The sequence below is a fragment of the Pleurodeles waltl genome, chromosome 6 (genome assembly GCF_031143425.1).
Source record: "Pleurodeles waltl isolate 20211129_DDA chromosome 6, aPleWal1.hap1.20221129, whole genome shotgun sequence".
In the NCBI taxonomy this organism is placed as follows: domain Eukaryota; kingdom Metazoa; phylum Chordata; class Amphibia; order Caudata; family Salamandridae; genus Pleurodeles; species Pleurodeles waltl.
The window spans coordinates 56,598,734-56,614,687 of NC_090445.1; the positions used below are offsets into that span (position 1 = coordinate 56,598,734).

Here is a 15,954-nt window from a genome sequence, read left to right on the forward strand (position 1 = left end):
CCCTGAGGTGGCAGATTTGCCTACAGTTAAAGGTGACTTCTATGTCCTTGGACATATCCCCAACGTCATAGGTGCCATTAATGGGACCCATGTAGCTCTGGTCCCCCCCACAGGAGTGAACAGGTGTACAGGAACAGGAAGAGTTATCATTCTATGAATGTTCAGATGGTCTGTTTGGCAGACCAGTACATCTCACAGGTAAATGCTATGTTCCCTGGCTCAGTGCATGACGCCTACATCCTGCGGAATAGCAGCATCCCTGATATGATGGGTCAACTCCAGAGGCACCGTGTATGGCTATTGGGGGACTCTGGTTACCCCAACCTGTCCTGGCTATTGACCCCAGTGAGGAATCCAAGGACCAGGGCAGAGGAACGGTACAATGAGGCCCAGGGCGGACTAGGAGGGTGATCGAACGCACCTTCGGCCTCCTGAAGGCCAGGTTCAAGTGCCTCCATATGACAGGTGGTTCCCTATTCTACTCACCGAAGAAGGTGTGCCAGATCATCATCGCCTGCTCGATGCTTCATAATTTGGCTTTGCGACGCCAGGTGCCTTTTCTGCAGGAGGATGATCCAGATGACGGTGTTGTAGCAGCTGTAAGCCTGTGGACAGTGATGAGGAGGAAGCTGAGGAAGAAGACAACGACAACAGGGAGTCAGTCATACAGCAATATTTCCAGTGACACACAGGTGAGAACATTTTCATTTTTACCATTAAATTCACTTTCACACGTCTACCTCTATCCTGTCTGTCGATTTCAACCAGTATTTGGTAACTGAGTTGTACCTTTCCATTACGGTTTCACAGGTGCACTGTTACAGCTTACTTCTCATAAACACCATCAGGGCCCCTCTCACCTGTAGTTTAGCCCCTCAGGGGTACCCTTGTGCCTCTCACCTCACTGCACTGTTACAGCTTACATCACGCAAAACCATCAGGGCTCCTCTCACCTCCAGCTCCTCCGCCGTCCTGCTTTCTTCAGCTGTCCATGTCTGCAGGTCCTTCAGCTCCTTCTTCAGTCGCTCCACATGGTCATGAAGTGATTTCTGAAATGCAGACCACAGATTCTTATTACCCAATCCCTTTCCTCTACACTAATATCTGTGTTTAATTAAAGAAGGCAAGAATGGTTACTTTATCAGTTACCAAATGGTTAGATGTTAATGTTTGTAGCTATGTTCAAAAACACTAACAGAATAGACTCCTGCAAAAGCAGAATGAGAGAAACAGTAGATGGAGCGATTAAGTAATAAACTTATCATGAGGTAAATGGAGAGGTTAGCTAGCGAGAGAGAGAACAGATGGGTAGAGAGACATGAGGTAGTGATGTGGATGCGAGGTAGAGAGAGAAATGAGCTGCAGAGGAGAGGGCAGTGGTAGAGTAGAAAAAGGACTGAGTGAGAGGTGAGGGAGTAGAGACATGAAGAGAGAAAAATAGAGATGTGGGGGAAAGATAGAGATGATGTTGAGTGAGAAGTGAAGTAGATTGAGGAGAGATACAGGGAGGTTAGATGGAAACAGTGCTGTGAGGTCAGAGAGGGGCTGCCCACCACCACACACATCCTTTGCAACATGATGTGGAGCTGTGTGCTTGCTGTCTAGCAAAGATAGGTACAAAGTCCTATGACTAGACAGAATCTAAAACATTCCACACACTGTATGTGTGCCATACAGAGCACATTGTTGCAAAGTTCACCAGGCAGAGCAAAGCGCTATTTATGCAGAGAAAAGAGCACCTTTCCACAGTGAAATATCTTTAGTGCCGGAAATGATGCGCCTTTGCAGGAGTCTGCATTGCTTTGAGTCACTTTGCGTTACTTTGCTCCAGACAGAACCACTGTTAAATCTGCTCTTATGTTTCTGTTATGCATGCTCAATTATGAAATTAGGCCAAACCCAGTAGCACACACTGATGGAAAGTGGACTAGGTAGAGAAAAGCGCTACTTCAGCAGAGAAAAGAGCAGCTTTCCAGAGTGAAATACCTTTTGTGTTGGAAAGTAAATGCCTTTGCAGCAGTCTGAAATGCTTTGTATCACTTTGCGTGACTTTGCCTCATGGCAAACTCTTAGTAAATCTGCATCTAAGTTTCTGTTAAGCATGCTCAATTCTGAAATTAGAAACGAGTTGGGTTTTTTTAGCACCAGTATTATAGCCTGGAAATTAACTATCCCACTCCCCTTACTAGAGGGACCCTTGGAAGGTGGGGCCCTGGACAATTGCCCACTCCCCCTATGCCTTAAAAGCCTCTGAATGCAGGCCTAGAGAAATGGCTACAGACCGCTGAGAAGGAGTTTATATGTGCATGATGGCAGCCACTGGAGAATCTTTGGTAAGTCTTAGACCAATGGTCATAATAGTAAAACAGAAAAGTGAAATATGAATATTGAAAACCCCTAATTCATCATTCATCGGAGAACTGGGAGGTAGGTGCTTCAAATGTGATGAGGCTGATTTTTGTTTAGCTTGCAGTCATTTTGTATGTCCATGTTAGACCCAGGCCCGCTCAGCCTTCTCACTTCTAACGTACTCAGGCTCCTTTTCAAATTGACAACCCCAAGTGAGGATCACCAATGACTAGCTCAGCATCCACAATTTTACATTATCTCTATCTCTTCAAGGTTCTTCTTCGCTCTTCTGACAAGATGGTTGTGGACTTGCTAGGCCCCACTGTCTGAGACTCAGTTTCTGTTAAGTGAATGTTTGTTTATGCCTGCATAGGTACAATAAATATACAAAAAAGGGGAAATATGGGGAGGGAGTTAGAATTAGAATGCTCATTTGCTTGGTGGGGAGGCGAAGCTCTTCCTGTATGGCGATGTCACTATTTTTGCATAATAAACATATGTTAGACTTGTGGCAGGTTAGGAGCTTCTGTTTGTATTCACATTGATCTAAGGGATATTTAAGGAGTTTTGCAAATGAAACAGTGTAATCTAAGGTACAGCTCTTCAAAGGGCACAAGCACTCACAACATGATGATCTGGGAGATACCTCTGCTGTATGAAGTTTGTGTCTCTTTCTCCACACACATAGCTAGGGGCACAGGAATTATGCAATTAGCGGCTGCAGCGTTTCTTTACATGATTACAGAATTGCCGCATTTGCAACATAGTCCATCGTCTGCTGCATAATCTACTGATTTTAACAAAAAAACGTTTCTAGCTTAAACAGATCTAAAGTTATCAAAAGTGCACGAAGTGGAAGGCCCTTCATAAAGGCTGACTGGTCACCTTTCTGTTGTACTTGGTTGCTAAACTGATACAAATGTGAAGACAGTGTTAACATGGCTAAAAGTAACAAACAAAAAGTAATATTATCCCGAGGTGAGCCATATTACACAGCATAATTTGCCTTTTCTTGATGAATGATTTAGCGAGCCCTATCGCATAATTTGGTACTTCGCTGACAGATAATTCCAATGCCCCTGCAAGTAGCTCAGTAATCTGACTCCAAAGCAGGGGCACCTGGGTAATCCATGGGAAAGCTGGACTCTGTGGGGCCTCCAGCAGGCGTAAGGCGGGAAACAAGGATTCCACAGAGATGTGAGAATAGCCTTCTTACTGTACCATAGAGATGTGACGTAAGCCTCCTTACTGGACCATAGAAATGTGAGATGAGCCTCCTACTGTTCCATAGAGATGTGAGGGATGCCTCTTTACTGTACCATAGGGAAGTGAGGGAAGCCTTCATAGGGTACTTTAGAGATGTGAGGGGATCCTCCTTACTGTACCATAGAGATGTGAGGGGTGTCTCTTTACTGTACCTTAGAGATGTTCAGGGAGCCTTGTTAGAAATAGGGTCTCCAGTTGGCAGAGGTATGCACCCTGTCCAAGTAGGGACCAAAATCCTAGCCAGGGTAAGTCCAAAACACACCCTAAATAAAGCTGTGCTCGCCCTCTGGGTGACCACTCCTCCCCTCCTTCCTAGCAAAGATGGATCATTAGGATATGCAGGCTACACCCCAGTTCCCTTTGTGTCACTATCTAGTGTGAGGTGCAACCAGCCCAACTGTCAAACTGACCCAGACAGGGAATCCACAAACAGGCAGAGTCACAGAAATGGTATAGGCAAGAAAATGCTCACTTTCTAAAAGTGGCATTTTCAAACACACAATCTTAAAATCAACTTTACTAAAAGATGTATTTTTGAATTGTGAGCTCAGAAACCCCAACCTCCACATGTCCATCCGCTCCCAAAGGGAATCTACACTTTAATCAGATTTAAAGGTAGCCCCCATGTTAACCTATGAGAGGGACAGGCCTTGCAACAGTGGAAAACGAATTTAGCAATATTTGTCAGGACATATAAAACACATTACTATATGTCCTACCTTAACCATACACTGCACACTGCCCAAGGGGCTACCTAGGGCCTACCTTAGGGGTGCCTTACATGTAAGAAAAGGGAAGGCTTAGGCCTGGCAAGTGTGTACACTCGCCAAGTCGAATTTACAGTTAAAACTGCACACACAGACACTGCAGTGGCATGTCTGAGACATGATTACAGAGCTACTTATGTGGGTGGCACAACCAGTGCTGCAGGCCCACTAGTAGCATTTGATTTACAGGCCCTGGCACCTCTAGTTCACTTTACTAGGGACTTACTAGTAAATCAAAGATGCCAATCATGGAGAACCAGTTACATACACATTTTAAACAGGAGCACTTGCACTTTAGTACTGGCTAGCAGTGATAAAGTGCCCAGAGTAACAAAAACAGTAAAATCAGAGTCCAGCACACATCAACAACCTGGGGAACAGAGGCAAAAAGTTAAGGGAGACCACGCCAAGGATGAAAAGTCTAACAACCAGAATGGGGTTTCTGAACTAGGGTGTGGGCCATCAGTCCAGCCGTAGGGGGGAAAATCCCCCATGAAGGGTCAGGGTACTGGATACATCATTGTTCAAGGCCATCCGCCAGTTAGTTCATTGATAGACAGCCCACATATGTCCAGGCAACGTCCAGGCCCATCCAAGACTGGTGAACACCCCCGACCCTTGCCAGGTACAACGCGAAGGGACAACAAAAAGGAAAGGGTTAGTTTAACCGATTTATAGTATCCCGGCAATGGGGGAAATGAATTTTGAATGAATTTCGACTCACTGGGTGCCATTAGGGGTGTCTGTCTCGGGGGTACTGACACACAAAGGTACGGTAGAAGGGAGGAGGAATTGAAACAATAATATATTGGAGGGCGCTATATGGGGTTGTGTCCACCTCCGTCCTGGTGTACATAGTAACTGTTAACACTGTGTACTCTTGGGCATATTGTGATGTTCCACCCGTGATTAACACCTGCTCTTGGACACCAGCAGCCTCCTGCCCCAGGTAACAACGTTCACTAACACATGGCATCATACACCTTGTACTCATGTAACCCTCTGGAATGTAGAGGTGCAGCGAACGAGACCTACAGCCTGGGAGACTCTTTAAAGGGGGCGCTCTGTGGTACGATAACTATAGAGTAATTATTCTGCAAGCAAATGGTGACCTTCTGCTGGTGAACATTTACTAGTGTTTAATGGGAAACTGAAAGCAGACTATCAGTTTACCGCATAATTGGGATTCTGTGAGCTGACCTTTTTCGGCTCGTTTTGTCCAGAGTTTATCTGAAGAAAACGTCGACTTTATAACAGCTGCAGGAGAAACCTACCTGTCAAAAAACCACAAAATGCAAATCAGACTCTTTGTGCTGCCCCACCCTAGGTGTGTGCCTATTCCCCTTGTACTCCTAAGCAGCCTATGTTATGTAACGCTCAGAGTCGGACCATACCTGTATCTCAGAGCTGCTCAGTACTCACAGGAGCGGCTCACGGCACGTGGTGGGGGTATGCAGCATGCAGGGGGGATTAAAAATAAAATAAAAAACAAAAAAACGTACCTAAATCCGCTGCCACCACCAACACGCAGTTCCTCTTTCCTTCGCCGCAGGTAGAGGCTCCCAGTCTGCCCTGCAGCCAATCTGAGCGTAGCTGTCAGGCTCCAATTGGTCAGAGCGCCCAGCCAGGGCGTTCCCAGGCAGACCAGGAGAGTCTGCCTGCTCTCTCCAACCAAGCACTGCGGTGGCAGAGCTTAGTTCGCATGTATGTTTTGCTGGCCCAAGACAGCCGGCCAAACATACATGCGCATTAAGCCCTCTGTGCTCGTCAGCCTCGTGGCCCCGCCCCTTCTACAATACAACGATAATAAACTCAGTTTGTATTGCAGACGTTTGTCAGCTGCTGCTGCTGGCAGGGATACGACGCTCCTCCGCCCTAGTGCAGGAGCCACCCCTGCATACTCACCTCATACTCCTGGGCAGCCTCTGGAATAGGAAGCACATAGTGAGACCACACTCATATCCTAGAGCAGTGGCATACTCGCCTTCTACACCTGGGCATCCTCTGAAATAGGGTGGCGCGCACAGAGTGAGACCTTCACAGAGCTGTGGCGTGGCGCACTCACCTTGTACCCCTGGGCAGCTTCTGGAATGGGAAGCGCAGTGCTACACCCCATCCATATCACAGACCCGTGGAGTGGCGCACTCACCTTGTACTTCTGGGCAGCCTCTGGAATAGGGCGCACCATGTGCTGTCTGTGTTCCTTGGCCTCTCGACAGACCACACAGATGGTCACCTGATCATCTTCACAGAACAGCTTCAGCTTCTCTTCATGTTCTCTGCACAGATTCTCCCCCTGGGGGGGCGCACTCGGTGTGTGAAGCTGTTTCAACAGCTCTACTATGTTCCCCAGCTGTCTGATGGGTCTTAGTATTTTGTTCTTAGAGGTGTCGCGGCACTGAGGACAAGGGAAGTCTGTCTCCAACCCTTCCCAATACTGAGTGATACAGGACAGGCAGTAGGTATGTCCACACTCCGCAGCCACGGGGTCTGTGAAATATTCCAGGCATATGGAGCAGATGGCCTCCTCCTTGAGCTGTTTGTTTGCCGCCATTTCTTATATAAAAGTTTCGTTTCTCCCTGTGTGAAGTGGGCGTGTCTTTGTCTATTCTTCTTTACTCCCCTCATCTGAAGTCACAGGGCTGGATCCAGCTGAGGTGGGCGTGTCTGCAGATGCGAAGGTCGAGGCTTTCTCTGGAGGGGTGTGACCACATCTACACCTGGGTGTGTCTGCAGCAGACAGAGGCGTATAAACATCTGTGAATGGGCGTGTCTACAGCTGCAGAGGCGCGGCTCCGGGGTGAGTGGGAGCGGCTTCGGGTGTGAGTGGGCGTGGCTCCAGTTGTGTTTGACTGAGCTACGGTCTATGGTTAGTTCAGTGTCTTGTACGTTTCTCTGGACCCGGTGAGTACTTTTAGTAGGAAAGCGGAAGAGGTTAAATTTCGACTCCTGAGGTCATCACTTTCTATGTATGTGTGTGTGTATTCTAGCACACGTTATGCTGCATTTTCAATAAAAACTACAAGTTTCAGCCGAGAAGGAACAGGATGAAGCTCCTCTTTATTTTTAAGTTTTATGTGGCGCGAAGGAGCCTCGAAGCCCCTTAAGAGCGATTTACATAAATCGCCCGATACTTTACAGAAAGTCGAATTCATATATTTTATGGGGTTTTTAGGTACATGGAAGTGAAATGATTGCAACGGGAACACGGGATGTTGAGCCAACGTTGGGAGTCGAACCTGCTTCCCCATTTCCTAAAACTCTACTCTAGTTCTCATGTCAGGCTTTATCTTGCTTAACCCGCATTCTATACGTGACCCCCTCCCCCGCAGCTCGAGGTCTCGGCAGAATGGATTTTAAGAGGCGAAGTATGAAGCAATATTACTGTCCCAATGCCCAGTTTACTAACTGAATGCAGCCTGGATATGATTAGATAGTGCTTTTGGGTCAGTGACAATCTGGACACAAGTCTTAACAAGCATTTGCAATGCACTACGGTCTCGCATTTCTCCGAGTTACAGCTATTAGCAGTTGTAAACTCCCAACCGGATTTTTCTTGCCACATTGAATGGAAAAAAACAGCGCGATCGCGCTGCTACAGTTAACTCGTAATGAAACCTATTGGCAAAAGTGCAATTAACTATGTTACAGGGTCGATGTTATGCAAAGCGCTCGACTTCTGCCAAGCGAGATAGTGCTGTGAACAAAGATAAAAAGTAGTCCACAAACCTGACAGGAAACAGCGAGCCACGCATGTTTTCAGTACTTGGTCACTGCGCTTAAGGAGGGTTAACCACCGGAAAAGGCATGACGTATGCATGCTTTCAACTAATGAAAGCAAGCAGATTTTAACAGGCAAGCCTATGAACCACTGAAAGATACTGACGTGGACGGGGCTCTGAGCCCTTTTCTAACTCCTAAAGAGTCTCGCAGGCGAAATGCATGCGCAATCGCATGCGACGCAGGCTCGACCCTAAAAACAGAAGTGGAGGAATTAAACAAAATAGGCAGTATGTAAGTGACATGGTGCGTGACATCACAGGAAGTGGTATTAGAACCCAGGACCTCACAGGAAGTGACATCAGATTTTAATCTTAACACCTCAGACAAATGTTTAGCAGGTCTATCATGTATTGTATTGTAATTGTATTTATATAGCGCTTACTACCCCTGACGAGGCATAAAAACGCTTTACGCGAGTAGCACGCTACTCCGGAACCCAAAGGGAATTAGTGGTGGATTGGAATAGGGAAATATGAGTAGAGAATTAGTATTATTAAGAATCAATTTGAGCAGAGGATATGTGAGTTTGTTAGTTGGATTGACTAGCGTAATGGAGGGATAGAGAAGGGAAGGATCCAGAAGTGTTAATTGGAGATTTATAGTGATAGGATGAGGCTTGGGATGAGTAAAGGAGAGATGGCGGGCGGAAGAGTCTGTGGATAGGGTTAGGGGGAGCATAGTAGAAGGAGCGGTTTTGGATCAATCAAAAGTGATTTAAATGAGGGAGAATTTGGTAGGGGTGTTTGGGAGATCATGGTAGTAAACAGGTTTGGGGTGAGCTAGATGTGGTATAGGAGGGAAGAGCTTAGGCAGTGTTTATTCGGAGATGAAAGTAGTAGAATGGGTTTGGGATGAGTCAGAGTGGGCATGGAGGATAGATTGATAGAGACATAGGGAGATGGGGAGACAGAGTAAAGCTTACAAGAGAGTACATGTATATTATTTGTATTTACTTATTTTATATATATATATACATATATATACATTCTTTGTTTTAACATTTTATTTATTTATTATTATTTGATTTAATAATTTATACTTTGAATTGTATTTATAGATTTTATTTTATTTATTTTTATTTAGTTCTTCACTAGTACAGTAGGACTAGAGTAATAAATAAATAGATATGTAAAAACATATTAAGGGAATATATGTGCTAGGAATATAATAATGGGTATAATAATATGAGAAGAAAAGTAGTATTGCATAAAAACAGACTGTCAAGATTTGCAATATTTGAAGTTAATTAATTAGTGTACTTTTCGAACATTAATTTATCTTTCCTCAGTTTTTGAATAGCGGAATGCTTATGATAATAAAACATTTGATCATTGTGACATGAAAACAAAAGCAGGGATCTAGGAGCATATATATATTTAACCGTGAGTAAATATACATTTGTTAAACAGACTTAAAGAGTATGGGGGTCATTCTGACTCCCGCCGGCCGCGGTAACCGCAGGGCCGGCGGGAGCCGCCAGAATACCGCTGCGCGGTCAAAAGACCGCCGCGGTTATTCTGAGTTTCCCGCTGGGCGGGCGGGCAACCGCCATAAGGCCGCCCGCCCGCCCAGCGGGAAACCCCCTTCCACGAGGATGCCGGCTCCGAATGGAGCCGGCGGAGTGGAAAGGGTGCGATGGGTGCAGTTCCACCCGTCGCGATTTTCAGTGTCTGCTATGCAGACACTGAAAATCTCAGTGGGGCCCTGTTAGGGGGCCCCTGCAGTGCCCATGCCATGGGCACTGCAGGGGCCCCCAGGGGCCCCATGACACCCGTTACCGCCATCCTGTTCCTGGCGGTGAAAACCGCCAGGAACAGGATGGCGGTAAGGGGGTCGGAATCCCCATGACGGCGCTGCAAGCAGCGCCGCCATGGAGGATTCCCTAGGGCAGCGGGAAACCGGCGGGACACCGCCGGTTTCCCGTTTCTGACCACGGCTGTACCGCCGCGGTCAGAATGCCCATGGGAGCACCGCCAGCCTGTTGGCGGTGCTCCCGTCATTTTAGCCCTGGCGGTCGACGACCGCCAGAGTTAGAATGACCCCCTATGTGTATAATTTATTATTATGAAATAGTAACAATATATATTTCTTAAAGAACTATACATATTTATAATATACACATAATCACATTATAAATACTTATCAACACAGGCATATGCAGTCTATTGCTGTTTGAATGTGGTGGTTATGAAGGAAAGTGCCAACTCTTGAGTAGTCTTCTGAAGGCAAGATAGTTATCCATGGATCTAATATTTGGGGGTAATGAATTCCATAGTTTGGCTGCTTGAACGGAGAAGGATGTATCTACCACCTATTGTCTTTTCCTTGTATGGTGGTGTTGTAGGAGGCTGGCCTGGCTTATAGTGGGTACCTGATGGTACTTACACCCTGTGCCAGGTCTAGTTATCCCTTATTAGTAGATTACTAGTGTGCTAGCAGCTTAGGCTGATAGAGGTAGCTATAGCAGAGCTGAACTAGGAGACATGCAAAGCTCCTACTGAACCACTTATATCATATAGGTACTATATCATAAGAAACACAATACTCAGAGTTACTAATAATAAAGGTACTTTATTTTAGTGACAATGTGCCAAAAATATCTCAGAGGATATACTCCCTTAGGAGGTAAGTAAAATACACAAAATATACACACAAACCAAAAATCAGGTAAGTAAACAGTTAGAAAAGTAGTGCAAACACTATAGAATACAATAGGGTACAATAGGCCTAGGGACAACACAAACCATATACTAAGAGTGTGGAGTGCGAACCTAGTGTAGTGTGTAGAGGGTCACTGGGAGTGTAAACAAACACTAAGGGTGTCCAAGATACCCCACCCCAAGACCCTGAAAAGTAGGAGTAAAGTGACAGAAACACACTAACCTCATGATAGGAGATTCTGCAAAGACCACAACAGACTGCAAAGCACTGAAGACGGATTCCTGGACCTAAGGACCTGTAAAGGAAGGGGACCAAGTCCAAGAGTCATGAAAGTGTCCAGGGTGGGCAGGAGCCCACTAAACCCCAGATGAAGGTGCAAAATGGCTGCCTCCGGATGGAAGAAGCTGAAGATTCTGCAACAACGAATGATGCCAGAAATTTCTCCTTTGTGCAGAAGATGTCCCACGGAGTGCTGGAGGACGCATCACTGCTTTCTTGGAGAAAGACCACAAACAAGCCTTGCTAGCTGCAAAGGTCACGGCTGAAGATAAAGGGTGCTGCCCGGGCCCAAGAAGGACCAGGAGGACGCCACTTTGAAGAGGCGACAGAGGGGGCCCTCAGCAACACAGAGATCCCACGCACAAGAAGGCAGCACCCGCAGAAGTACTTGAACACAGGTTCAAGAAAACTGAGCAGGGCGGTCGTCTCAACACTAAAAAAGAGGGTCCCACGAAGCCGGTGGTCAACTCAGCGAGTTGAGCAATGCAGGACGGAGTGCTGGGGACCTGGTGTAGGAAGTGGAGTTCGTGTTTGACAAACCCCCGGACCATATACTCTTATGGCTACCCACCACTTACAATGTCTAAGGTTTTGCTTAGACACTGTAGGGGCATAGTGCTCATGCCCATATGCCCTCACCTGTGGTATAGTGCACCCTGCCTTACGGCTGTAAGGCCTGCTAGAGGGGTGACTTACCTATTCCACAGGCAGTGTGAGGTTGGCATGGCACTCTGAGGGGAGTGGCTACTGTCCTTGAGCGTGGCTACACCCTCTTTGTGCCTCCTCCCAGTGGGGAAGGGGGCACATCCCTAATCCTATTGAAGAAATCCTCCAAACTCAAGATGGAGGATTTCTCAAGGCACCTTAGGGGCTGTCCTGACTGGTGGGTGACTCCTCTTTGTTTTTCTCATTATCTCCTCCAGCCTTGTCGCCAAAAGTGGGGGCAGTGGCCGGAGGGGCGGGCATCTCCACTAGCTGGGATGCCCTGGGGCGCTGTAACAAAAGGGGTGAGCCTTTGAGGCTCACCGCCAGGTGTTACAGTTCCTGCAGGGGAAGGTAAGAAGTACCTCCACCCAGTACAGGCTTTGTTCCTGGCCACAGAGTGACAAAGGCACTCTCCCCATGTGGCCAGCAACATGTCTGGTGTGTGGCAGGCTGGCAGGAACTGGTCAGCCTACACTGGAAGTCGGGTATGTTTTCAGGGGGGCATCTCTAAGATGACCTCTGGGTGTATTTTACAATTAATTGCACACTGGCATGAGTGTGCATTTATTGTGCTGAGAAGTTTGATACCAAACCTCCTAGTTTTCAGTGTAGCCATTATGGAGCTGTGCAGCTCGTGTTTGACAAACTCCCAGACCATATACTCTTATGGCTACCCTGCACTTACAATGTCTAAGGTTTTGCTTAGACACTGTAGGGGCATAGTGCTCATGCACCAATGCCCTCACCTCTGGTATAGTGCACCCTGCCTTAGGTCTGTAAGGCCTGCTAGAGGGGTGACTTACCTATGCCACAGGCAGTGGGAGGTTGGCATGGCACTCTGAGGGGAGTGCCATGTCGACTTAGTCATTTTCTCCCCACCAGCACACACAAGCTGAGAGGCAGTGTGCATGTGCTGAGTGAGGGGTCCCTAGGGTGGCATAAGGCATGCTGCAGCCCTGAGAGACCTTCCCTGGCATCAGGGCCCTTAGTACCAGGGGTACCAGTTACAAGGGACTTACCTGGGTGCCGTGGTTGTGCCAATTGTGGAGACAAAAGTACAGTTTAGGGGAAGAACACTGGTGCTGGGGCCTGGTTAGCAGGGTCCCAGCACACTTTCAAATCATAACTTAGCATCAGCAAAGGCAAGAAGTCAGGGGGTAACCATGCCAAGGAGGCATTTCCTTACACAATCCCCCCCCCCCAAATGAAAGAGGATGAGACTAACCTTTCCCAAGAGAGTATTCATTTTTTAAGTGGAAGAACCTGGAAAGGCCATCTGCATTGGCATGGGCAGTCCCAGGTCTGTGTTCCACTATAAAGTCCATTCCCTGTAGAAATATGGACCACCTCAACAGTTTAGGGTTTTCTCCTTTCATTTGCATGAGCCATCTGAGAGGCCTGTGGTCAGTTTGAACTATGAAGTGAGTACCAAAAAGGTATGGTCTCAACTTCTTCAGGGACCAGACCACAGCAAAGGCCTCCCTCTCAATGGCACTCCAACGCTGTCCCTGGGGAGTAACCTCCTGCTAATGGAAGCAACAGGCTGGTCAAGGCCTACATCATTTGTTTGGGATCTCCCATGTTCAGAGGCATCTGTCTGCACAATTAACTGCTTAGAGTAATCAGGAGCTTTTAGAAATGGTGCTGTGCACATAGCTTGTTTCAGGGTGTCAAAGGCCTGTTGACATTCCACAGACTTGATTTACCAATCTTTGGAAGGTGGCAAGGGCATTCTTTAAGCCAAAGGGCATCACAGTAAACTGGCAGTGCCCATCAGGTGTAGAGAATGCTATTTTCTCTTTTGCTCCTGGTGCCATTCTTATTTGCCAGTACCCTGCTGTCAAGTCAAAGGTACTCAGGTCATCTGCCCTTGGAATGGGGTGAGCATCTGTCTTGGTGACAGAATTAAGCCCTCTGTAGTCCACACAGAACCTCATCTCTCTCTTGCCTTCTTTTGTGTGAGGTTTGGGGACCAAGACCACTGGGCTAGCCCAGGGACTATCAGAGTGCTCAATCACTCCCAACTCCAGCATCTTGTGCACTTCCACTTTGATGCTTTCCTTAACGTGGTCAGACTGTCTGAATATCTTGTTTTTGACAGGCATGCTGTCTCCTGTGTCCACATCATGGGTACACAGTTGTGTCTGACCAGGGGTTAGGGAAAGGAGCTCAGCAAACTGCTGGAGGACTTGCCCGCAGTCAGCTTGCTGTTGGCCAGACAGGGTGTCTGAGTAGATCACTCCATCTACTGTGCCATCTTTAGGGTCCGTGGAGAGGAGATCAGGGAGAGGTTCACCCTCTGCTTCCTGGTCCTCATCTGTAACCATTAACATGTTTACATCTGCCCTATCATGGAAGAGTTTTAGGCAGTTAACATGGATCACCCTCTTGGGGGTCCTGCTAGTGCCTAGGTCCACCAGGTAGGTGACCTCACTCTTATTCTCTAGCACTGGGTAAGGGCCACTCCATTTGTCCTGAAGTGCCCTGGGAGCCACAGGCCCCCGCACCCAAACATTCTGCCCTGGCGTAAACTCAGCCATAGCAGCCTTTTGGTCATATCACATCTTCTGAAGTTGTTGGCTGGCCTCAAGGTGTTTACTTGCCCTTTCCATGTACTCTGCCATCCTGGAACGTAGGCCTAGTACATAGTCCACTATATCTTGCTTAGGCTCATGAAGAGGTCTCTCACAGCCTTCTTTCACAAGAGCTAGTGGTCCCCTAACAGGATGGCCAAACAGAAGTTCAAAGGGGGAAAACCCTACTCCCTTCTGAGGCACCTCTCTGTAGGCGAAAAGCAGGCATGGCAAGAGGCCATCCCATCTCCTTTTGAGTTTTTCAGGGATCCCCATGATCATGCCCTTCAATGTCTTGTTAAATCTCTCAAGAAGACCATTGGTTTGTGGATGGTATGGTGTGGTGAATTTGTAAGTCACCCCACACTCATTCCACATGTGTTTTAGGTAAGCTGACATGAAGTTGGTACCTTTGTCAGAAACCACCTCCTTAGGAAATCCCACTCTGGTAAAAATACCAATGAGTGCTTTGGCTACTGCAGGGGCAGTAGTGGACCTAAGGGGAATTGCTTCAGGGTACCTAATAGCATGATCCATTACTACTAGGATATACTTATTCCCTGGGTCCAAGTGGACCCACTATATCCACTCGCACTCTTTCAAAGGGGACCACCACCACTAGAAGTGGAATGAGGGGGGCCTTTGGGTGGCCATCTGTCTTACCACTAACTTGACAGGTGGCACAGCAGGCACAAAACTCCTTCACCTTCTGGGGCATATTGGGCCAATAGAAATGGTTGACTAACCTCTCCCATGTCTTGGTTTGTCCCAAATGCCCAGCAAGGGGAATGGCATGGGCTAATGTCAGAATGAACTCCCTAAACTCCTGAGGCACTACCACTCTCCTAGTGGCACCAGGTTGTGGATCTCTTGCCTCAGTGTAAAGGAGTCCATCTTCCCAATAGACCCTGTGGGTTCCACTGACATTTCCTTTGGTTTCCTCAGCAGCTTGCTGCCTTAGGCCTTCAAGAGAGGGACACGTTTCTTCACATATTATTTGGGGACTGTTTTCCCAAAGATGTATAAACTTGAAAACCTGAACAAATTACCTAAAATGACTGAATTACATCATAAGAGACATAAGCGAGAATCAGTTTCTAGCATAGTTGGAGATATATTTGGAGCAATGATTCCCTCATTGGGAGTTGCTTTGAATTCTATAAAGATTCGAAAGTTGTCTCCTATTGTGGAAAACATGCTGACAGATTATTCATGAATCATTATCCTAATCGATACAGAGATGGCTGCGGTAAGAGCTATGACTCTTCAGAACCGCCTTGCATTAGATATCCTTTTAGAAAAAAAGGGCAGAGTTTGTAAATTGCTGAATCTGCAACAATGTTGCTCATATATACCAGATAATAGTAACAAGATTAGAGGCCTTATTAGCAATCTAACCAAAGATAAAGCTGATTTAAAAGAACTAACTGAATCAAGTTTGTGGGAAAATGTTGGCAAGGGAATTGCTTCCATTGGGAACTGTTTTGGCAACACGGGAAAAGGGATTATAATGAAGATACTACAAGCGATTTTGATTATTGTGATTTGCCTAATTGGACTATGGGGAATAC

At 46.9% G+C, this 15,954-nt stretch overlaps 1 protein-coding gene across 1 annotated transcript; it reads right to left on the reverse strand.

The window, feature by feature from the left end:
• Positions 1–479: 479 nt before the first annotated feature.
• LOC138301854 (E3 ubiquitin-protein ligase TRIM39-like) lies at positions 480–6,987 on the reverse strand. Its single transcript, XM_069242348.1, has 3 exons — positions 6,532–6,987; positions 954–1,049; positions 480–629 (listed from the first exon to the last, which is right to left on the reverse strand). The coding sequence occupies exons 1-3, from the start codon at positions 6,934–6,936 to the stop codon at positions 483–485; spliced, it is 648 nt and encodes a 215-aa protein (XP_069098449.1). The 5' UTR covers positions 6,937–6,987; the 3' UTR covers positions 480–482.
• Positions 6,988–15,954: the final 8,967 nt, after the last annotated feature.